General features: G+C 35.3%; 3 protein-coding genes across 11 annotated transcripts; all 3 read left to right on the top strand.

The window, feature by feature from the left end:
- Positions 1–540: 540 nt before the first annotated feature.
- Positions 541–11,308, top strand: LOC125872610 (uncharacterized). The gene is made up of 10 exons (XM_049553363.1): positions 541–875; positions 1,648–2,035; positions 2,695–2,895; positions 3,038–3,280; positions 5,433–5,499; positions 5,602–5,796; positions 6,699–6,790; positions 8,745–8,927; positions 9,007–9,143; positions 10,795–11,308. The coding sequence occupies exons 1-10, from the start codon at positions 748–750 to the stop codon at positions 11,015–11,017; spliced, it is 1,857 nt and encodes a 618-aa protein (XP_049409320.1). The 5' UTR covers positions 541–747; the 3' UTR covers positions 11,018–11,308.
- Positions 11,309–12,679: 1,371 nt separating this feature from the next.
- On the top strand, positions 12,680–16,771 carry LOC125849524 (pentatricopeptide repeat-containing protein ELI1, chloroplastic). Of its 9 annotated transcripts, none has more exons than XM_049529625.1 (4): positions 12,680–12,824; positions 13,443–15,468; positions 16,028–16,161; positions 16,296–16,586. In XM_049529625.1, exon 2 carries the CDS (start codon positions 13,560–13,562, stop codon positions 15,432–15,434), a length of 1,875 nt encoding a protein of 624 aa, XP_049385582.1. In that variant the 5' UTR covers positions 12,680–12,824; positions 13,443–13,559; the 3' UTR covers positions 15,435–15,468; positions 16,028–16,161; positions 16,296–16,586. The 9 variants fall into 9 exon arrangements, with proteins under 9 accessions (XP_049385582.1, XP_049385598.1, XP_049385590.1 ...); XM_049529641.1 differs by lacking the exon at positions 12,680–12,824 and adding an exon at positions 12,884–12,899; XM_049529633.1 differs by lacking the exon at positions 12,680–12,824 and adding an exon at positions 12,888–13,019.
- A 3,684-nt stretch (positions 16,772–20,455) lies between these two features.
- On the top strand, positions 20,456–23,701 carry LOC125854469 (nucleolar GTP-binding protein 1-like). Its single transcript, XM_049534345.1, has 2 exons — positions 20,456–20,581; positions 21,616–23,701. Exon 2 carries the CDS (start codon positions 21,651–21,653, stop codon positions 23,691–23,693), a length of 2,043 nt encoding a protein of 680 aa, XP_049390302.1. The 5' UTR covers positions 20,456–20,581; positions 21,616–21,650; the 3' UTR covers positions 23,694–23,701.
- Positions 23,702–23,932: the final 231 nt, after the last annotated feature.

Below are 23,932 nucleotides of genomic sequence, written 5' to 3'. Positions count from 1 at the left end.
TGAAAAGAAGCAAATAAACAAGATTTTTTGTTCTGTTTTGTTGATAAATTAAACATGGCAAGAGAACTCCTTAGTAAGCTTTATAAATGACTACCTTCAAAGAGGGGGACAATGTATCCTATAATTGAGGTGACAATCAAATTGTCATGCCCCATCCTTTGATTTGTTTGCCTGGTAATAAAGGAGCATCAAGATATAACACAAAAATGTGAGTAGATTTTATCATTAACTACAGCTCATTTTATTTTTCGAATTTAATTTGTTACAATATACGTCAATAGTTATTTTGATTTAAACATCAAAATCGACTATAAACTTGCTTCATCAAATCATGTCTAAGTAAGTCTTTATTTGACACAATAATTAATTTTAGTGAGCTCATAAATATTTTCTGTAACAATACTAATATAATTAAATAAAATTTAATTATTATAATTATTTGAATTTGTCATACTTAGAAATTTCAGAAAAGATAGTTTTTTTGAAAATAATGAGAGAATTACAAATAAAATGTCCCAAAATGATTTATAACATAAAACTCAAAACATGCCCTAAGAAATCGACTTCTTATCAGCGGCCCGAACTTTCCCAAATCCCACTCCCAACTGATACTAAAAAGTTGAACAAAAATTGAAGACTTTTTTTTTTCTACCAAAGAATCAATGGCAGCAAATTTTGAATCCCTTGCATTTTACTCTTTGATTCAATTGAGTATCTAAAGAGGGAAGTATTAGGAAAATTGGAAGAATGTCTCAGCAAAACAGTAACAGCAGCAGCAATAATATACCAGTCAGCGAAGTTTATTGGACCCTTGTTGCCAAAGCTGACAAGAAGTTCTCGAAAATTCGAGATTTGCCTTACTACCAACGTAACAGGTCTAACACTTGACCCCAATTTTTCATTTTTTTCAATTTCCCCATAATTTTGATGATCTTGAAGAACCCATATGGGCGTTTTTGTTTATTGATGATGATAATGATTGCTGTATACTGTGACATGCTTAAATGAATTGTATAATTTTAGGGATTTCAATGGGGAAGATGAAATACCCCTTTTAGTAATCAACCATGACTATCAGTAAATAATGATGCTAAATGAACAGGTTAGGAGTAATTTCTATCAGTTTAGTGTATTAGCATCAAGATGATTAGAGCCCTATTTGGAATAATTTAAAGAATGATTTTTTATTGGAAAACATTGTACTTGGTAATTTTCGATTTTGGTGTTTGGTTGGACATATAAATGTGACACAGAATAGTGATGGCGTTTAGTGATAATTAGATTTAGTAAAGAGGAAAATAATGGTTACAGGTTGATTAGGAGCGAGAGCATATGGAGCACAAGTGCAATGGAATTTCACTTAAAGAGTATAGGCTGTTTTCCACTATTTCATGTAACATATTGTTCTTAAGGAAAATATTTTCAATACTTCAATGACACGTCTAAAAAAATGATATTTTTGTGCAACCAAGTACCAGGAAATAATTAATCATGGAAAACATTTTACGTTATAGCAACAAGGACACTGTAGTCTGTAGATGATTTTCGTGTTTCTATCCTCTGCAGTTTTAATGTTTCTACTTTGATTTGTATAAAGAATGTATTGTCTTTTGATAGTCTTTAATTTGGGTGGTTGTGTAATATAAGGTATGATACATACTTCTATAAGGTTTTCAAGGTATACACACAATTATGGAAGTTTCAACAAGAGAATCGACAGAAGTTGGTGGAAGCTGGTCTCAAGAGATGGGAGATTGGGGATATTGCATCTAGAATTGGTCAGCTTTATTTTGGCCAGTACATGAGGACAAGTGAGGCCAGCTATTTATCTGAGTCGTATATCTTTTATGAGGCAGTGTTGACTAGGGAGTACTTTAAAGATGGGATGTTTCAGGATGTTAATCTTTCCAACAAGCAACTTCGGTTTCTTGCTCGGTTTATGACAGTTTGTTTGGTTTTGAATCGACATGATATGGTTTTTCAATTGGTAAATCAGCTGAAAATGTTGCTTGATGAATGCAAGAGGGCGTTCCAGGTCGGTGACCATGATTCTTAATTGTTTTGTACACAAGCTCATACGTACCGTTCCACTACATGTAATATTTTGGTTTGCCATAATTATATGAAAAATTGCTAGGACTGGAGGAAGGCACCATGTGTAGCATGTCAGAGTCAAATGGTCAATTATCTTTATAATTTGGACCTCTGTTCACACATGTATATAAAAAAATTTTCTATTTTTTTTTACTTTGTGCCTTCAACAAAAATATGTGGCGTGTTCAGGGTCTAAATGTACGATCTGTTTTCCTGCCATGGGAAGTGGCTGCTGTTATGGGATTTAGATGAAACCATCAGCTTTTATCATGTGATGTGGTTTTTTTTAAAGGAGTAACCGGGCTTCTTTGAAGTGGTAAGAGTATTCAAATTCCAATATTCTACTGAACCATTAAGTTGGTGAACTGCCTTTTTATTCAGGTAAAGTTTGTTACCAAACACAGAAGTGACAATTTCCCAAATGTCCATTTCCATTGATGGAGTTAACGTTTGGTGGGCTGAATGATATGAATGCCCTTTGTATGCTATGACCTGTTTCCACATGCTTAGCTTGGTCCCTTGCTCACTACATGTTGTGATAGGGGAAAGAACAAATATTCTATGCATAGATGAATGACTTTTAGATGGAATTGTTTCCAGGAAACTGATTTTAAAGAATGGAAGCTGGTGGTTCAGGAAATAGTTAAGTTTCGAAAAGCTTACCCAGCTTTTATGCATATCAGGCCATTGAGATATAGTGTTGTATTGGACCTTCATCCAGATTGCCTGCCACAAGTTGTTGAAGCAAAGAGAAAGCTAAGATTACGAGATGCACTGCTCTGCAGCTACCATCCCAATGAGGTGAACCATTGCATGCCTACCTTTTGTTCTAATTGGAAGTGTCTGGGTTTATTGTGCAGTTTACTAGTGAACTTAATGTTTGCATCCATATTGATCAACTGCATTAATATTCACTCATCTTTTCTTTTTATGCGGTGATCAGGTTAAGTATTCAGAATTGACTCTTGATACTTTCCGAATGCTACAATGTCTGGAATGGGAACCTAGTGGGTCATTTTATCAAACAGGCGGGGTTCCTCCAAGTGGGGTTGGAACTGGTATTGGCCAGAATGGAGCTCCAGGGCCCAGTCGTGTTAATTATTCACAAGATATATCTGATCCTACTCTACCTCCTAATCCTCGCAAGTCCATCCTATATCGTCCGTCTGTTACAAATTATTTAGCGGTAAGTAGTTGCATTTTCCAACTTGTGAGAAATATAGGAAAATAATATTATTGAATTATTGTTGTTTACATTATTACATTGAGACCCTAGAATACAATCCTTTACCTAGTAGGATACTATTTAGTATTCCTATTTCTATTAGTATTCCTACTCTAATAGAATTGTATAAACCTATTCCTATTCTAATAGGATTGTATAAATCTATTCCTATTCTAATAGGATTGTATAAACCTATTCATAGTCTAACACTCCCCCTCAAGTTAGTGCATACAATTAATGTACCTAGCTTGTTACAAATGTATTTAACACGAGGACCGATGAGGGGCTTGGTGAGATAATTGCAAGTTGACCACTTGACTTCACAAAATTGACAATCAATCTCAATGTGCTTGGTCTTCTCATGAAATACTGAATTTGATGCATAATGCCGATAAAACACGGAGTGATAAAATTACAGTGTTGGAACTTCCCAAACCAAGCTTGCAAAGACTGTTTCAAACCATAAAGTGACTTACGTAATCAACATACAAGGCTACTAAACTCCCCCTGAGCAACAAAATTAGGTGGTTGCTCCATATAGACTTCTTCACAATGCAGCGGTTGTTGTAAGTGCTCAAAATCTAGTATAAAGTATGTGGATCATGTTGGAATCAATAGACGAGTCGATATTAAGTAAGTCACCGAAAAACTGGCCGGAACATGCTCATATGCGGAGTATTAGATTTGATGGCTAAAAGTGGTCACAATCTAAGAAATAAAATTATACGGGTAGGGTTGGAATAATGTCACGACCCAACTAGAAAAAGAAATTATATAGGATAGATCGAATTGATGGAACAACCCCATTGAAAAAGAGAAATAATATGGGTAGGGTCGGAATGATGGCACGACCCTACTGAAAAAGAAAAAATTATACGGGTAGGGTTGGAATGATGGCACAACCCTATGCAAATCAGATTTGAGGAGTCACCGGAAAGCCGAATGGAACTATGCAAATCAAATCTGAGGAGTCACTGAAAAGACACATGATGCTATGCAATTCAGATATGAGAAAATAGTTCGGAAAAATCCACGGTACTACACAAATTAAATATGAAAAGTAGTCCGGATAGATGCACGGTGCTACACAAATAAGATATGCAAAATAAAGGTAGTCACCATAAGGATGGCATGGTGCTACACAAATTAAATGGCACGGTGCTACACAAATTAAATATGAAAAAGTAATCACCGGAATGATGGCACGGTGCTATAGATATAAGAAAGTAGTCATCGGAATGATGGCACGGTGCTACACAAATTAGATATGAGAAAATAGTCATCGGAAAGATACACAGTGACCCAACTTTTGCTAACATAATCGTTGGCCGGACAGGCGTCATATATGGATAATAGCTGCCCGCCGGCAGCGGAAGCTCTTTGATTGTTTACCAAGATCGTAGAGGCTCTGATACCATGTGAGAAATATAGGAAAAGAATATTATTGAATTATTGTTGTTTACATTATTACATTGAGACCCTATTTATAGACTCTAGAATACAATCCTTTACCAAGTAGGATACTATTTAGTATTTCTATTTCTATTTCTATTACTATTCCTATTCTAATAGAATTGTATAAACCTATTCCTATTCTAATAGGATTGTATAAACCTATTCATATTCTAACACAACTATTTGCAAAAAAATATTTTTGTTGAAAAAGTAAATTGTAGTTCTTGTGCTCTCATCGGACATTTCAATACCTTATAAGTATAGTTTAATTAACTTGGTAAATGTGAAATCTCGAAACTTGTTTTAGCACAAATGTGAAATGGGAAAGGTAACTGCTTATTTTTGAGGAAAATTAGTTTGATTTTCCTGGTAGCATATGCTCTATTAATATTACTCAGAGCTTTATTGCAATTAATTTTTTTTTGTGCTAGGTGGAAGTTTTTAAATATCCTTTTAATATCTTCTATAGTGATACTGCAAAAGTTGGCATCCTTCTATCTAGAGCTGGTGATTGAACATTGCATAAACAGCACTATAGCCAATGGCCTCCGTGGATATGGAGAAGGATTTTTAGCTCCTGGATTTATCTGTGTATTCCTCATGCATGTACTCTCTATACTATTCTCCATTGAAAGTTAACCTTGCCAATTATTGGCAGGTCTTGGCCACAAACTGTGAGGAGCTATCTCATGATGGAGTTCTTTTACTATATTTGTCTGCTGCAGGTAGTAGATGGTGTAAAGCTCTTATATGTTGACATAATTATTCCTTCAAAACTCTAATTTACAGCTTACACTGATCCTGTTAACAATTTAAATTTGTGACAGGAAGCTCTCAGAACTCTTTTTCTTCTCCATCCCATGGTGCAGGGAGGAGCTTTATGTCTCGTGTTGGCGACTCAGAAGCCTCCTCTACATCTTCACTGAACTTTGAATTTGAAATTGCAAATCCCACTTCTGCCAAGGGGAATTGCTTAAGTGAGCAGAGTAGTTGCTTATACATTGGTTCTCGTTCCAGTGAAGGTATTGAACATTTTCTCCATGATGTAGATCCAAAAATGAACAGTTTGAAGCACAAAACATACTGTATTCATTCTCTAGTTGCAGAAGTATCAGCTGGTGGAATAGCACATAGGTCTTGTTACGTTGTGCTGATGTGCATAGGTCACTCTAAAATCAATTCTTGTTTTCATATGGACAACATGTTTCTTTGCAGAAGTTCATTGTTTTCTCTCATTAACAAAAACTAGATAGAAGACCTGGGAGAAACTCATGAAATGCTTCAAGACTATAGAAAAATTTAAGACAAAAATCCTGATGTTATGTATGTAAAATCAACTCAAGGAATATCAACTTGAGTTTGACAATGAAGTCAATGTCAGGAGGTGTTTTTCTGCTCATACCTTTTATCATCTTAAATATTGAAGTCATTTGTGATGAAGGGTAGTCTATTGGCAAAGAGCTTCTACCTTCAACCATAATATTGGGGATTGAGTTACCGAGGGAGCAAAGTGGGTAAAATTTGGGCTCTTGAGTAGGGAATTTCCCCAGACTCCACTTGTGTATTACACTGTTTTTTTTTGTTGTTGAGTAGGGAATTTGTGGGGTGGATCTGTACCTTAATAAAAGAATTAGCGTTCTTTATTGATATTTATACAAGGCATGGACAGTGACTCAGAGGTTGTTGGCTGCATCAGTTCTTTTTATCTAAATATGGAAGCAAATTGTTACACTTCATTTCCGTCATCTGGCTGGTATTTTGTGTTTACACTTGGCATATATGCTGGTCATCAATTCATCATCTATTCTGAGCATCACACAATTTTATTTTATTTTGGTTTTAAACCTTATCCTTTGAAATTGAAACCAAGTGTCATATTTTGGCTGTATATAATTCTGAATCCTGATTATTTTTTTAATTGTAGGTTTGAATGGGATTTATCCATGTGACTTGTTGCCATTCACTAGAAGACCACTCTTTTTGGTCATTGACAGTAATATCAGTAAATCATTCACGGTATGCATTCTGGACCTTGCTAATATGATGACAATTGGTGCATAGTTTATCTGAGATTATTATTGTGTTGAGCCAATAAATTTTCTTCTCAAGGATGATTAACTAAAAATGGAGAGAGTGGTGGAAATGCTTGTACTGATGATTGCATGTTCTAATATGGAGACCGGCATAGGAATATATCTGCATTGCAGAGCTTAAACTATCTCAAATACTAATAACCTAATAGGGCTTGGTTGGACTTACATTTATTGAAATTTAAAACTGCTGAAATGTCAGAGTTAAGCTCCATGTTTGAATTTTACAAACTGTTCTAGGGAATCAAATTTCCTGGTCTCTTCCGGTATGTGCATGTTGCTAGAGAATTCTGAGCGAGCCAAAACTCTCTAACCTAATTTAGTAATTCTTTTACTCTATTCAACAGCAGCTAAAAGAATTCCCCCATCAAACTCGGATTCTCTCTTAATCTTCCTTTTTACTACTTTGTGTTGCCCATCAATAGTTTGCTTGTTAAGAAGCAAATCTTAAGGTACCTTGAGGTAGTTAGGTAGTATTTTTGGTGTTCAGATACGCATCACCTGCATAGAAGAGGGGCCTCAATTTGGGTTCACATTTCCAATAGGGAGCCTGTGACGTCTGAAACAAGATTGGCATTTGTTATTTGTTAATGTGCTACATAAGGTTCACAAGGCTTTATGTGTGGGATGTGTGCTCGGCGTTGTTGCGGCATGCTTCATATTTAAATGGAGATCCATTATCACTGTGTTCCGAAGTTGAAACATCAGATTTCTCATTAAAGGAAGTATTACATGGATTTGTCAGTATCGGTTTGGCAGGCAGAAGCAAGTGATGATAAAATATTTAGAAAGCTTTGGTTGCAAAGGAGTCATGATACAGGAAATAAATACCGTAGCTTTTATTTAGAGAATTGAGCTACTTATGCTCTTAGAAATATGATAAAATCCAGGAATGCAGTCCAGAATGTCCGTGGTGGGAGATCCTGAACTGGCTGGTTCAGAGTACAGTGGGCCATGCCGAGAACAGTAAAGAAGCCAATGTGTAACTGGGATTTCAGGAGGAGGAGGAGAAGACCCCAGGCCTGGGATGTAGTTCCATTAGAAATTATGTGGGTAGTTTGGAGGGAGAAGAATAGGAGAGTGTTTGAGGGGTTGAGAATGATTTTGTTTGTGAGGAGTAGCCTCTTGTCTCTAGTTTCTTTATTGGTGTACCCATGAGGCCCTTGTTTGTAGTTAGATGATTGGATGACTTTTATAGAGAACCATATTGTGGTTTAGGTTTATCTACTTTCTGGTATACTATTTGTATACAGGAATTTCCCTTCCATTAATAAAATTATTTACCTTATCAAAAACATTTCTAAGTTTTAGTTTTTTGATTTATTTGAGTATCATCATGGCCCTCAACATCATGGGCTTCAAACTATGATTCCCTGATCTTCTTCTTAGTCGCACTTTGTACTTAATTTTCCAGCAGTATATTATTTTATCCGTGATGCATTTTATTCAACCAAAATCTACAGCTGAATGGTGTTCTAGACTCCCTCAGAAGAATCTATGCTTGAAATATTCTATTAACTTTGATGATATTATAGTATCAGTCTAAGTCTCTGGTGATATATTAGAGTTTCTCCTAGTGTCGTTTTTAAGGTAGGAGACAATATTTCGGTTGCACTTTCCTTTTCTCCAGCCTGCTTTCTTTTACAAAATTACTTCATCAGCTCATAATTCGTTGTGCTTAGCGGAAGTTACCTCTTTTTTTCTTGATATCCTTGTATCTGCTTGTTAAATAGATAACTCTGAAGTTAACTCACATGCCTAATACTTAGGTTTTAAATTTATTTTTAATCACTTGTTAAATTATTTAGGTAATGAACCTTCTGCTTTTTGATTTATTTCTCTGATATGGATAAAATTATTTGATGCATGGATATCAACAGGCACTAAGTGGATCAGAGAAGGGAGAATCAGTTGCCATGCTACTCTCTCCTGCAATGTCACTGCCTATACCTACTGTGGACTCTTCACGACAGCCGAGTGGAAGCTCATTCACGAGTTTTCTTACAATTCCTTTACAGGCTTTCATTTTGATGCTTGGTTTCACGGGTTCTGACATTGACATGGTGTGCTAGCCTAGCCCCAACTGCATCTTACCTTTTTTTTATGTCCTTGGTTTGCTCACACATGGATTCTTGCTTTCAGGATATGTATGATAAGGCTGACAAACTACTTTCTTCATCATTAAATGAGTGGGGTTTGTTATTAGCAGCATCAGATAATCTTAATCCTGTTTGGGCTCAAACTCTTGGAGATCCATTTTTACGGCGGCTCATTTTAAGGTAGGTTGCTACTGTTCGCCAACATTTTCTTCAGTACTCATCTTAGTCATCTAGTGTCAAGTCTTGAAGTAGGCCCTCGAGTGGCTGAATATGGAAGTAGTTGATTTGACATTGAGCACCTGGCAAAATCTGATACTTCGCTGGTATAAATTGCTGATGCACTCGCACATTTTTTTATTCCAAGATGTTGGTTTGGAGTGTCGGTTAAATTGGTATCTATTTGTATTTTCTCAAGGCTTATGGGTGTGAGGGTGGATGTGATGTTGGTTCGGTATGCCAGTTAAATTGGTCTCTATTTGTATTTTCTCAAGGCTTATGGGCATGAGGGTGGATGTGGAGGTTAAGCATGAATTCTTTTTTGAGGAAATTTCTTGAGAATGGTAACAAAATCATAAATGTATAGCACAAAGGCTGTGCTAAAGCCATCTGTACAATTTAAAGGGAACATAAAGTTAGCTTTCTTCTACTTCCTAATACAGGAATTCATAATATCCGAGGCACATAATTCAACTCCTGTCCAAGCCTTTTCGTCTTCAAAAGACCTCTGTAATCATTGTTTCTCTTTCTCACTGATGCAGGGACATCCAACAAAATGGAACTTAGGTCTCCATTCCTTTGTTTCATTGTAGAGTTACTGGTAGAATGATAATATTTCCCCTTTAATAACTCAAGGCTGTCACCCCTTTAATCTCCAATTTGTCATTTTTGAGGAAATTAAAATGACAAGTCAGCTGAATCCTTTAAGGGTTGTTTGGTTTGAGGTATTAGGAAATATAATCATGGTAGAATTTTTTTGACAAAGAATAATCATGGTAGAATTTCTTGCATTGTTTTATCCCTTGTTTGGTCATTATTCTCAATTTCTCATATCCTGTATAGGGAATCTTCGTAAAACTTGTACAGGAATCTCAACCTGGTTCTTATAATATGAAGAGTAGCTTCCACGTATTGGTTTGGTGCACCGTACCTTTTCCTCTGTTCATATCAGTACTATTAGCAATGCAATGCTTTCTCTATTATTTGCTTCGAGCATCGTAATATTTTGCTGTCATTACTATTCCTTATCCTTGAATGCTATGTAATGTTTTCTCTATTATTTGATGTCTTCTTTACTTCTGTGTTCTTTTTCATACTGCTTTGATGTGTTACTTGAACCGAGGATCTTTCGGAAACAACCTCTACCTCCAGTCCTCCACGAGCCTCCACGAGGTAGGGGTAAGGTCTGGGTATACTTTACCCTCCCTAGACCCATCCCACAGGGTATGTTGTTATGGGGACTTCCTAAATTATTGTACCAGATTCAATATGGGATAATAATTCCTGTATTAGGCTATTAGCTGTGTATGAGATAAAATAGCAAAAAAGACCAAAAATGCCCTTGTTTGTAATAGTTGTTTCAAACCCTTCAAGCATGCTGGGGGTATAATTTGGACAAAATCTTATCAAAATAAATATAAGGGGACTGCACACAAGTAATGGTGCAAGAATATAGAGTAAATCTTTTATATATTTTAGCAAATTTCTAACCAATCTAATGAAACTTAAGTAGTCCTTTTAATAAGTAAATATGTTTTTAAGTTATACCGGTCTACTTTTCTGTTGCTCTTTTCCTCGCAAAAACATCGAAGGTAAAACACTCTGAATATTGCAGATTCATATTCTGTCGGACAGTGCTGGTGCTGTATGCTCCAACCTTCAACAAGACAGAATTTCTCCCTGAATGCATCCCTTCCCTTCCAGATGCTTTCCTGCCAACTAGTGACACATGTCAAAGGATAGTATTGCAACTTGCTGACATCTTTGGTGCAACCAGCAAGTTCAATTTTTCAGAAGAGACGACGATGCTTTCTGAATGCAGAAGCCAGGAGAATTGAACTTGGCTACTAAATTATTATTTTTTTGGGTCAATTCTGGTAGCTTTGTAAATTGATTTGAAAATGAGGAGGCATCTTTGGTTTGTCCCTTCTCTATTTATTTCATGTTTGTCTGTTAAATGTGTTTTGGGGTTCTGTAGGTTGATATATATACTTGTCCAGTTAGTCATATGTGATGCTTGTGAAGTCTGAACAATGGTTCCTCTAACATTTTCAGTTTGATTGATTTCCCAAAGGTTTTCAACGCGAGCGGCGCTCATGCTACAATCTGTATTGGCTAAACTCTCTTCTGTACATCTTTCTTGTTTCTTTTCGCTCAAATGTTTCATATGTTAATGCGATAATCATGTAAAGAAGGATTTAGTTCTTCTTGGAGGTATAGTTAAGAAGTCAGCTGCGAGGGTGTTTGGTTAATTGTTTGTAGTTTCATGGTAGCTTTCAGTAGTACTTCGTTTATGAAGGAGATGATGGAAACTGTAAATAGTTGTTCTCTCTTTTGTATTCCATATGCAAGTGAAAAATATTACTATCAGATAGAAAACTGGAAAAACGTTTTCCTTTGTACCAAACACACCCATATATGACTATACTTACACATATTTTGGTAAGATAAATTTTTACTAGTTATCCATAATGCATCTTTAAAAAAAGATAAAAATATTGAAAATACCTTTGAACTTGACACAAATTACTATTGATTGCCTTAAAAATACACATTTATTTGATTAACTAAACTTAGTGCTCGTTTGGATTGACTTATTTTAGGTGCTTTTGCGCCAAAATAACTTTTAAGCAGTTTTGAAGTGTTTGGATAAAGTTAAAAAGTGCTTATAAGCACTTATTTTAAAGCCAAAATAACAAAAATAAGCCATAAGCCATAAATTCTAACTTATGGCTTTTGGCTTATAAGTCATAAGTCAAATGCCAATCCAAACAGGCCCTTAGATTCACTTGTGATATGCAACATGACATAACAAGTGATATATCAACATGACAGAACAAGTGATTTTAAACTCTTGTAGAAGTATGAAACTCTTAATAAAAAGTTGAGAGAAGTGTTGAAAATATCTCTAAACTTGACGAGAATTTAGAGATGTATTTCACTTGAAATAGTCAAGTAAATGAATGTTTTTAAGGTTGTCAATAATTCGAGTATGAAACTACTAATTCGCACGGAATTTGGAGTGTTTTCAATATTTGTCTCTTATAAAAAAAGGATAAGGGTCTGAAAAATACCCCAACTTTGGTCGGATTTACTGTTGCGATACTAAACTTTCATGATGACCTATTATCTCCCTAGACTATTTAATACCGTATTTTTTACCCCCTGAACTATTTAATAGTGTATTTTAAAGGTATATATGTGTCCACGTGGACACATTACTATTTATAATTTTGCATTATTTTTTATGTCCACGTGGACAAATATATATGTTTAAAATACGATATTAAATAGTCTAGGGAGGTAATAGGTCCTCATGAAAGTTTAGTATCATAACAGCAAATTCGACCAAAATTGAGATATTTTTCAGACCCTTATCCCTATAAAAAAAAATATACTCTTTTTTTTTTGTTTATTTAAAAAAAGAACAAGATAATTTTAAAGATTAGTAGTGCATTTCAATATCCATAAGGAGTTGTTGGGAAGATATTTCGAAAGGGGAAGAGAATATATTACTACTACGACGTCGTTGATAGTAGCTGTTAGGCTGTTAATCGTCTCTTTCAAGTAGCCAAGAGACTCCACACTTGAAATTCTTCCATTTTATGAACAAGGCAATTTCTTTTGCGAGGTTAAAAGGTGCAGGTACTTTGATTGCTCTCTTCAATTTGCAACCTAGGACCTCTCTGCAGAATTAAAGGTTCCATTAAAATTGTATAGGTAACTGATACTATCAGCCTTAAAAGGAAAAGTTACCTACATTAACAAGTCTTATCGGAATACACACAGAGAGTACCAGGGTGTGCTTAGTGGTCAATACTGTGGGTTGAGCACCGTGAGGTTTGTTCAATTTCGCAACATAGACATAAAATACTAAGTGATTTCTTCTCATTTGTTATTGTTTTAGTGGATAGAGTTACCTGATAGTTGTTCCATGGAATTACGAAAGCTGGTCTGGGTACCACGGTTATCAAAAAAGTTTTCCTTTGCTTCTATTAATATTACTTGGAAGAAATTCCTTAGTGGCTGAATATTTTACGACACACTTTAATCATTTAGGATGATCTCTCTAAACAAGCGCAAGCTTATTGCCAAATGTCAACTGGCTCCTTTGGGGGTTATAAAGCATTGACATTGATTCGTAAAACTGTAGGCAATAGTTTGAAGTTGTGTATCCAGCAATATTTGAAGGCACTTAATTTCTATATCGACCTGTCTGAAGTCTTCCTTATAACTATGTGCTTGTTGTTGATGATGAAGCAGGTGCTTGATCAGATGCCTTTTGTGTTCTCCTAGTTACATTTTGATTGCTCTTGGGATCTCGGACATATTACAGTCTTGAAAGAGTTCCCAACCAAAGCTTTGGCCGTGGCTGAAATCATGTCTGGAACTTCCTTTTACTCCAGTCCACCACTATACACTACTAGTACTAACACCAAGTACAGCCATAGCCCGTCACCAGACAGACTTAAATTCTTGATAGAAAAGTCAAAAAACATCAGACAGCTTCTACAGATTCATGCATTTCTTATTCGCAATGGTTTGGAGAGTGACCCAGTTTTGAATTTTAGGCTCCAACAATCATACTCTTCCCTTGGACACCTCCAACATTCTGTTACTGTTTTTAAGCGCACTCATAGTCCAACTCTGTTCTCTTACACAGCCATTATCCATAATCATGTGATCAATGATCTCTATGAACAAGCCTATGTCTTATATATCCAAATGCTAACACAAAATATTGAGCCTAATGCATTTACATTTTCTTCGATGCTTAAAACTTGCCCACTTGAATCAGGAAAAGCCCTTCATTGTCAAGCCCTGAAACTCGGATATGAATCTGACACATACGTTCGAACTGCTCTTGTAGATGTCTATGCAAGAGGCAGTGACATTGTGTCAGCTCGCAAACTCTTTGACACTATGCCTGAAAGGTCCTTGGTGTCTTTAACAACAATGATTACTGGATATGCAAAGAATGGGCATGTCCAAGAAGCAAGAGAGTTGTTTGATGGGATGGAAGACAGGGATGTTGTTTGTTGGAATGCCATGATTGATGGGTATGGCCAACATGGTAGACCTAGTGAAACTTTGGTTCTTTTTAGGCAGATGTTACTGTCAAAAGTGAAACCTAATGAAGTAACCGTGGTGGCTGCTCTTTCTGCATGTGCGCAAATGGGAGTACTGGAATCAGGTCGTTGGATTCATGCTTATGTGAAAAGTAACAGAATCCAAGTAAATAAACATGTAGGTACTGCTTTTATTGACATGTATAGCAAGTCTGGGAGTTTAGAGGATGCAAGAATGGTGTTTGATCAGATGAGAGATAAGGATGTCATAACATGGAATTCGATGATTGTAGGATATGCGATGCATGGATTTAGCCTTGAAGCTTTGCAGCTGTTCAATGAGATGTGTAAGTTGGGTCTCCAACCTACTGATATAACGTTTATTGCCATTTTAAGTGCTTGTGCTAATGCCGGATTGGTGTCTGAAGGGTGGACTTATTTTCAGTTAATGGAGAAGTATTTAATTGAGCCAAAGATTGAGCACTATGGTTGCATGGTGAATCTTCTTGGACGAGCTGGACAGCTAGAAAAAGCTTATGAATTTGTCAAAAGTATGAAGATTGATTCCGATCCTATTTTATGGGGAACTCTACTGACTGCTTGTAGGATTCATGGGGACGTAAGGCTTGCAGAGAAAATTATGGAGTTCCTAGTCGAACAGGATCTTGCTACTTCAGGTACTTATGTTCTGCTATCCAACATATATGCTGCTGCTGGTGATTGGGATGGGGTGGCAAAGGTGAGGGCATTGATGAAAAGAAGCGGGGTTGACAAGGAACCTGGCTGTAGCTCCATTGAGGTAAACAATAAAGTGCACGAGTTCCTTGCGGGTGATATGAAGCATCCCAAAAGCAAAGAAATTTACATAATGCTGGAGGAGATGAACAAGTGGCTCGAGGCTCATGGGTACTTGCCGCAGACTGAAATAGTCTTGCATAATCTTGGGGAAGTGGAGAAGCAGCAAGCACTTGCGGTTCATAGTGAAAGGCTAGCCATTGCTTATGGACTAATTAGTACTCAGGCAGGAACTACAATCAAGATTGTCAAGAATCTACGTGTTTGTCCAGATTGCCATGCTGTCACAAAGCTCATTTCAAAAATCACAGGACGCAAAATCATTGTTAGGGACCGGAATCGCTTTCATCATTTTGTAGACGGTTCATGTTCTTGTGGTGATTTCTGGTAGAACTATTAGCACATGTTAACAAGCAGGCATGCAGGTTTCCTGTAAAGCGTTCTCTTTTGCATTTTTGTAAATTTCTTTTGTTGTTTTGGTAGAAATTTCATTTTCACCTTTTTGGAAGTATTTCTGTTCGTATTTTTAACATTATTGAGGTGTGGGAAAACCTTTACAATAGAAACTGAATTCAGTTTAGGCATGATAGAGGATATTTCCGTACTCGCTTATTCATTCTGTTTATTTTGATGAAAGCATCTATACGGACACAGTCTCTATATTTTGTGAATTCTGTTCAGGTTCACTTATTCTGAGTAATTTGTAGACATGTAAGTCATCCTCTCTTATCTTTGCACGGATAATCTTTCTTATGTTTCTCTTTACCACCATCTTTGTAGTAAAGGGGTTTGAGAATTTCTTATTTGAATATTGTTAGACTTGAGATTGAGTGATTCGCCTTACCTGTTTATTTGCCTCCTGCCTAAATTACTTTAGGTTGTTCCTTTTGTCTCTCTTGAATTAATTGTCATGTTCTCATCTCTTATTTACTTCTCTCATATGGATCACATATGGCTTGTTAACGTGCTGTTTATGCTGCACAGAGTGTTCTATAAGCATCGCATTGCACCATGGTACCTGTCGTAGCTTGATGACATCCTCATACGGTGTCATACTCAACAGGAGCTTATACAGTTGAAACTGACTACCGTTCCAACTTCCAAAGAAAGAGCCGGAGGTGAGATTTCATCACCATCTTCCCAAAGCAATCCCAGTTACAAACTAATATCTGACAGCTAAAGTTATATTGTTCATGTGGAAACAACTCTCTACTTCCTCCCAACCTTACTAAGAATAGTACAAGTGCTTCAGATACCACCAATCTGTGGAAGATGCAACAACTTGTTGAGCATTGTCTGCTTCACATAAATGCTGCAAAACAGGTGTGTGATAACGTGCTCACTTTCTTTTTCAATCATTGAGGTTCATGTACAGAATTTTGCAGATCACTTCCATAGTCCCTTTGTCAAGAATCTGATGGTAAATCAGCTGCATATTTTCCAGTGCACTAGGTTGCAAAATATGGAAGAAACAAGTGTTTCGCGTAATCAGAAAGTGACATAAAAATTAGCTCCATTTCATCTGGAAAAAGATAATCTTTTTCTCAATATTGTCTTTGCAATTTGATTCAATAGTGTTCCATTTTATAGGAGGAAAGCTACCAAATATTGATAGCTCTCAGGTAGAGCATTAGAACGGAAATATCCATTAGCTATATTGGTGCTAGGACATCCCTGTTCCTTTGTAGGTTGAAAATGGTATTACTCACAGAAGTTGCAATGAAAGAGTTTTTTAGATCACAAATTTCAAAAGAATTTCTTTCATTTTTGAACGTTGTGCTAGTCATATATCATCACATAAACTAAGATGGACGGAGTATTATTTAGAACTACATAATAGTCTTGTTACAAGGTCAATATTGTGGAGATTTATGTGGTCCTCCATAAATCAAATTAAAATTAGTCCAATTGTAAGTGTGTCGAGTCAGGTTAAGTTAAAAGAGAAGACCTGGTTATTTAAGGGAAATCATGTGATTTTGGTCAATTCGGACAAAATCATCCAATTGAGGGGTAAACTTTGTTAAGTTTAAGTAACGACGGGGTATAATTAGCTAGATAGTATAATAAAAGATAGACTTAACTCATAAAAATCCATGTGTGTTGTCACTTGCAACTCTTTGGTTTTTTTTTTTTTGTATGAATAGACTTTTTCCATTCCAAATATCAATGGAAATTTCGAATTTAAAGCCCAAACTGATAGATTAGTGTAAGCTTATCCATTTACACTCTTTGAATATGAATTTGTTTTTCTAAAAAATCTTGACTTTCGTACTTAGGTGGGACTCTGAGATCCTTTCAATGATCTATATTGCAGGAATATTTATGTAGTCCGATCAATTGTACATACCAACTAAATCAGGTAAAGTATTTTAAAAAAAGAGAAGACAGTAGCATGTCATATTCTCTATGGGTATAAAATTTGCAAAACAATGATAATTATGTTTAGCTTCTTTTTTTTTTTAATCTATTCACTCTAAAAGGAAATGAATTGGCTATTTTTGGTTTTTCTAATTCGGTTCATCAAATTTGTTTCAAATCTTTCTTGGCACATGAAATACAAATTCTAGTAATTATACACGTTAAAACTAAGCATTTAAATAAGCAAAAAGTTGATCCTCTATAATAGGCATAATCCTAGGATTGCAAATACGTCTAGGGAGAGACGAATCAAGAAAATTATCTTCTATGTACAAAAAAAAAGATTTTTCAATTGAAAAATAAAGATCTCATAAAAGACATAAAAACTAATAACAAATTTATAAAGGGCTACAAAAATCGAACTTATTCTTGTCGAGGAAGTATATTCCATTTTAAGCAAATTATGCGAAATGACAAACATCTAGAGTATATTATGTAATATAGCTATAATTATGATTATTTTTAATCCGTCGCTACAGTTTCACGAAATTTTACTATTTAGTTTCTTAATTGTATAAATTCAGAATTTGTATAATTTGGTTCCTGATTATATAAATCCAGGATTTGTATATGCTTATCCTAGCTATTTGATTATGATATATGAAAAGTTCACGATAAATTACTCTGTTTGTATATTGACAAGCAAAATTTACAAACAGAGTCCTGGGAAATTCCAATTAGAGGTGTACATGGTCGGATTGGTTCGGGTTTTTCAAATATCAAACCAAACCATTTGTGTCGGGTTTTTGAATTTATAAACCAAACCAAACCAATAAAACTCGGGTTTTTCAACCTCGAATTTTTTGGGTTTTTCGGATTTGCGGGTTTTTAGGTTATAAAGTATTCATACAAATATATAATTTACTTGTACTTCAAATATTTCTTTAGTCCTACGAAAATACAATTATCTAACGTGTTTCTTAAGAAAATAACACAAAATATGATATGATTAATGACACTAAAATATCCAACAAAAAAATAATAATGAAATCGGTGAAACAAATATTGCAAATTAATAAGTCATAATGAAAATGATCATAATTTAAGAGTACTAAATCATGCAAAAATAAGTTTAATAAATATTAGTTACATGACTAAATATTAAAGAAAATTAAAATTAGATTATGTATTTTAATTGCCTAAACCTATGTAAAACTAAAGAACAAATATTTAATATTATTGTCATTCTTAGTATTGAATTGATTTTCTTTTTGCATTAGTATTAATTTAATTTTGATTTAAGCTTTATTATAATTACCAACATCTATGAACTATAATCTTTATTAGATCATTAAGAATTCTAACTTTCAAACATGAAATAATATATTAAAAGATAAAAACTATAAAAAGTATAAGAAATATTTAAAAAGTATATCAAAGTAAATATTTTTACGTATAAAATAAAATTTTAAAATTATATATATAATGTCAGGTTGGTTTGGTCTCGAGTTGGTTTTTTTAGTTGAAATCAAACCAACCCAAATATAATCGGATTTTTTTTCCAATACCAAACCAAGTCAAACCAAACCACTAGTCGAGTTTTTTTGGGTTTGTGGTTTGATTTGATTTTGTACACCCCTAATTCCAATATATATAATTACAAAAGTTGTATATACTTGTCATGTTTGTATATTCACAAGAGAAATATATACAAACGTAATATACAAATCACAACCTTCATAGCAAATAGAATTATTGCTATGAAATGTAATTACCAAAACTATATTTATATGAACAACTTTCACATATAGCAAACTTTTACACATAGCAAACACAAAATTCATATTTGTATGCTATAACAAAGTTTGTATAATTGCGTTCCATAGCAAACATATATATGTATAATTTGCTATACATATACAAAAAAACAGTTATATAATTCGCTATATATATATACAAAGAAGGCAGTTGTATAATTCGCTATACATATACAAAAGAAAACAGTTGTATACAAAAGATCAATTGTATAATCTGTGTATGTATAAAACAAGAAAGAGAGAAAGGCAAAAGAAAACTGGGCAGGAAAATATTTGTATTGTATAATTATAAGTGTATATGATGAAGATATATGTATTTGCATGTGTATATACAATTTTCTCTCGCTTTATAAAAACAAAAGCACAATTTATACATTTCGTTTCTGTGTGTATAAGCAAGAGAGGCGAGAGTGACGAGCGAGATTTGGGAGAGTAGCGAGCGAGATCTGGGAGAGGGGAACGAAAATATATGTATATATACAATTTTCTCTCGCTTTATACAAACACAAACACATTTTATACATTTGTGTTTGTATAAAAGAGAGAGGAGAGTGAGACTGTCACCAAATGAGAGTGGCGAGCGAGATTCCACCAGGGAGAGTGGTGAAAATAGCAATAGTTTGCTATAGGGTACAATTAAATCAAAGTATATTTATAGCATTTAATTTGAATTAATAGTTTGCTATTATATACAATTTTCCCTATTTATATAGCCCTATTATATCTGATCATTGCTATTTCTGATTTTTTTTTGTAAAAATTAGGCAAATGACATAGTATAAGAAAGAAATTACTTCCTTTCCCTACTCTTTCATTAATTACCAAAAATCCCTTTTTTTAGTGTTTTTCGGATACATAATATAGCAGTGTGGATACTTAATATAGTAGCGCGGATACTTTAATTAATAACGGCGGATACTTAAATTATTAAGTTGTTAGCAGCACAGATACTTAAATTAACGGGCGGATGCATAATATAGCAGCGCGGATACTTTAATTAATAATGGACGGATACTTAAACTAATAAAGTATCCGGTTAAGTTGAAATGGGGGAAAATAAGGGATTTTTGTATTTTAGTAAAAGAGTAGGGAAATATTGAAAATAGGTAAAGAAGTGTTGTGTATTTAAGTAATTTTTCCTTTTTTGTTCTCAAAAAACTATAATGGGCCGTCCCGAAATTTTGCAAAATAAACCCATCCCGTTACGAAACTTTAGAATGGGCCGACCCGAGATTTTGCGGCTTGTCCCAAGTCCATATATAATATGCTTCGTCCTCAAGCGTAAACCCTTTCAAGCCTAGGGTTTTGGTTTGTCCAAAAACCCTTCAAAGGCCATCGACTTCTCTTGCAGCCATCGATACACGTAATTTCTACTCTCTGCATCTTTACTTTTGAGTTCTTCGTAGCCTTTACATTTGTTTAGGTGATGTTTTCTCTGTTCAATTAGTTTAAGATAATACTATAGATTTTTTTTTATCATTTCCTTTTGTCGTTGATAAACGATGGAAGAGTTGAGCTCATTTTTTTCTGTTTTGCTATGATGAATTTATCTTATTTTGATACTCGATTCGACGATTCGTGCTTATGTTGTGATTTTTGTTTTTGTTTCTGGGAACTTGCTATTGTATTTTGACTGATTTATTTAACTTTTTAGAATTTTAAAGACTATATTGCTTTTAGAGAACCTTGTTTGGATAGGAAGTAAATTACCTTTTACTATTTCAGTTGTCTGCTTGTAACTTGAAAGGTGTTATTTTCATTTCAATCTCATGGATGTGAATGATAAATCTTGGTTTATTCAAGAGTTCCTTTTTCTTTGGTTGGATTTTGTTAGCTCCCTTGTCTTAGATTGACACTGAAAAGGGATTCCTTTAGTTCTTTTGTTAATGCCTTTTCCTTTCGTTGTAACTGTGCATCTACTTGATGCTCTTTTTGGATAATTTTTTTTTTTTTTAATTAAAAAAAGAGTTCCTTTTTCTTTAAAGTTTGAATTCATATATGAAAAAACCTCTAACAAATAGCTACTTTATTGTAATTTGCAATGAATTTATGTTGGTTCTATCTGGGCAGGTTTTAGGATAGGGACTTGTATGTTGTAATATGGTATTCCCATCTGAAATGTGTGTCATAATAGTGTATCAAGGTACTAAAGGCATTTAACATAATGGACTAGTGTAGCTGTAAATTTTTTGACTTGAGGCTGAAAAAAATATCTTTCTTGATTGTGTATATTTTCATAGTATAAGGATTTGAAGGCACATTTATAAGCTTGTCAATGGAAGATATTTTTGTAATTTGAATTGCTAAGTGTTATTTGTTTGAGAGAGATCAGTCGGTTGATGGGTTCTTTTTGTTTTTGTGCATCTACTAATGCAGTTTTTTCATTTTACTGTGCAGTCTCAATTCTATACTGCAAGTCCAGATTATAAAAGATGGTGCAGTACAATTTTAAGAAGATTACGGTGGTTCCCAATGGGAAGGACTTTGTCGATATCATTCTGTCTCGCACCCAGCGTCAAACTCCTACTGTTGTGCACAAAGGATATGCTATCTCTCGTATACGTCAATTTTACATGCGCAAAGTGAAATATACGCAGCAGAATTTCTATGACAAACTCTCCACCATTATTGATGAGTTCCCCAGGCTTGATGATATCCATCCTTTCTATGGGGATCTTCTTCATGTGCTCTACAACAAAGACCATTACAAGCTTGCCCTTGGCCAAATTAATACTGCTAGAAATTTGATTTCTAAAGTAGCAAAGGATTATGTCAAATTGTTGAAATATGGTGACTCACTCTATCGCTGCAAGTCCCTGAAAGTTGCAGCTCTTGGGCGTATGTGCACTGTTATAAAGCGCATTGGCCCAAGTTTAGCTTATTTGGAACAGATTAGGCAGCACATGGCAAGACTTCCCTCAATTGATCCCAATACTCGAACCATCTTGATTTGTGGGTATCCAAATGTTGGCAAGAGTTCATTCATCAACAAGATTACAAGAGCAGATGTGGATGTTCAACCGTATGCCTTCACTACAAAGTCCTTGTTTGTCGGTCATACTGACTACAAATATCTGAGGTATCAAGTGATCGACACTCCAGGGATCTTGGATAGGCCATTCGAGGATCGTAATATCATAGAAATGTGCAGTATTACAGCTCTAGCACATCTGAGGGCTGCTGTGTTATTTTTCCTTGATATTTCTGGTTCTTGTGGCTATAGCATTGCGCAACAGGCCGCTCTTTTTCACAGCATCAAATCACTCTTTTTGAACAAGCCGTTGATGATTGTATGCAACAAAACAGACTTGCAGCCATTAGAAGGCATTTCTGAGGAAGATAAGAAGTTAGTTGCGGAGATGAAAGATGAAGCTATGAAGACAGTGATTGGTCAAGGTGGCGAGGCAACAGATGAAGCAGGTGTGCTGTTAACTATGAGCACTTTGACTGAAGATGGCGTAATTTCAGTGAAGAATGCAGCTTGTGAGAGGTTACTGAATCAAAGGGTGGAATTGAAAATGAAATCGAAAAAGTTAAATGACTGCTTGAACCGCTTCCATGTTGCTATGCCAAAACAACGTGACCAGAAAGAGAGGCCAGCATGCATACCTGAGGCAGTGTTGGAAGCCAGAGCGAAGCAGGCTGAGGCAGATGCTGAGAAACAGAAAAGGAAGCTCGAGAGAGATTTGGAGAATGAGAATGGAGGTGCTGGTGTTTATTCTGCAAGCTTGAGGAAGCACTATCTATTAGCAAATGAAGAGTGGAAGGAAGATATAATGCCTGAAATTTTAGATGGGCACAATGTCTATGACTTTGTTGACCCTGATATCTTACAAAGGCTTGAAGAATTGGAGAGAGAAGAAGGTCTTCGTCAGGAGGAAGAAGGAGATGATGATTTTGAGATGGACGGTGCAGAGCTGACCCCTGAAGAACAAGCAGCATTAGCTGAAATCCGGAAAAAGAAAAGTTTGCTCATTCAACAGCATAGAATGAAGAAGAGCACTGCAGAGAGTCGACCCACTGTACCAAGAAAGTTTGATAAAGACAAGGAGTTTACTTCAAAAAGAATGGGAAGACAGTTATCTGCTTTGGGATTGGATCCAACTCTAGCAATCAATCGAGCCCGAAGTAAGTCAAGGGGTCGTAAGCGAGAGAGATCAGTTGAACGTGGAGATGACAATGGTAATGAAGCAATGGATGTTGACGAGATTACTCCCAGCAAGAAGCAACGTAGGTCTAGATCTCTTTCCATGGCAAGATCAAGGTCGATGTCACGACCTCGAAGTGAATTTGTTCCAGGGGAGGGCTTCAAGGACAAACCCCAGAAGGAACAGGCTATAAAGTTGTTCAAGAAATCTGCTAATAAGAGGAACAAGGATGCTCGTCGGGGAGAGTCCGATAGAGTCATTCCTACTCTGAAACCAAAACATCTATTCTCTGGAAAGAGATCAAGTGGCAAAACTGACAGGCGGTAGTCACCAAGGTATATCTTACACCCCCTTTTAAGTTCCTTCCGTGACATTTTCAATTACAGGTCTTAGAGTATGCTTTCTCTATACCGTGTTCGCCATTTCAAAAACTGTTTTGTTTTGTGTTCATAGATTCTTGTATACTTTTGAGTGTTCAAAACTTCTGTTGGTGTGTTATTCGGTTCCTTTCTCATACTTGGAAGATCAGTGACTAATGTGTGCAAGTTAACAATTATTCCCTTCTG

The sequence above is a fragment of the Solanum stenotomum genome, chromosome 1, assembly GCF_019186545.1.
Source record: "Solanum stenotomum isolate F172 chromosome 1, ASM1918654v1, whole genome shotgun sequence".
Lineage (NCBI taxonomy): Eukaryota > Viridiplantae > Streptophyta > Magnoliopsida > Solanales > Solanaceae > Solanum > Solanum stenotomum.
Note: the sequence above shows the minus strand (reverse complement) of the source record. Positions and strands in the feature narration are given on the sequence as shown.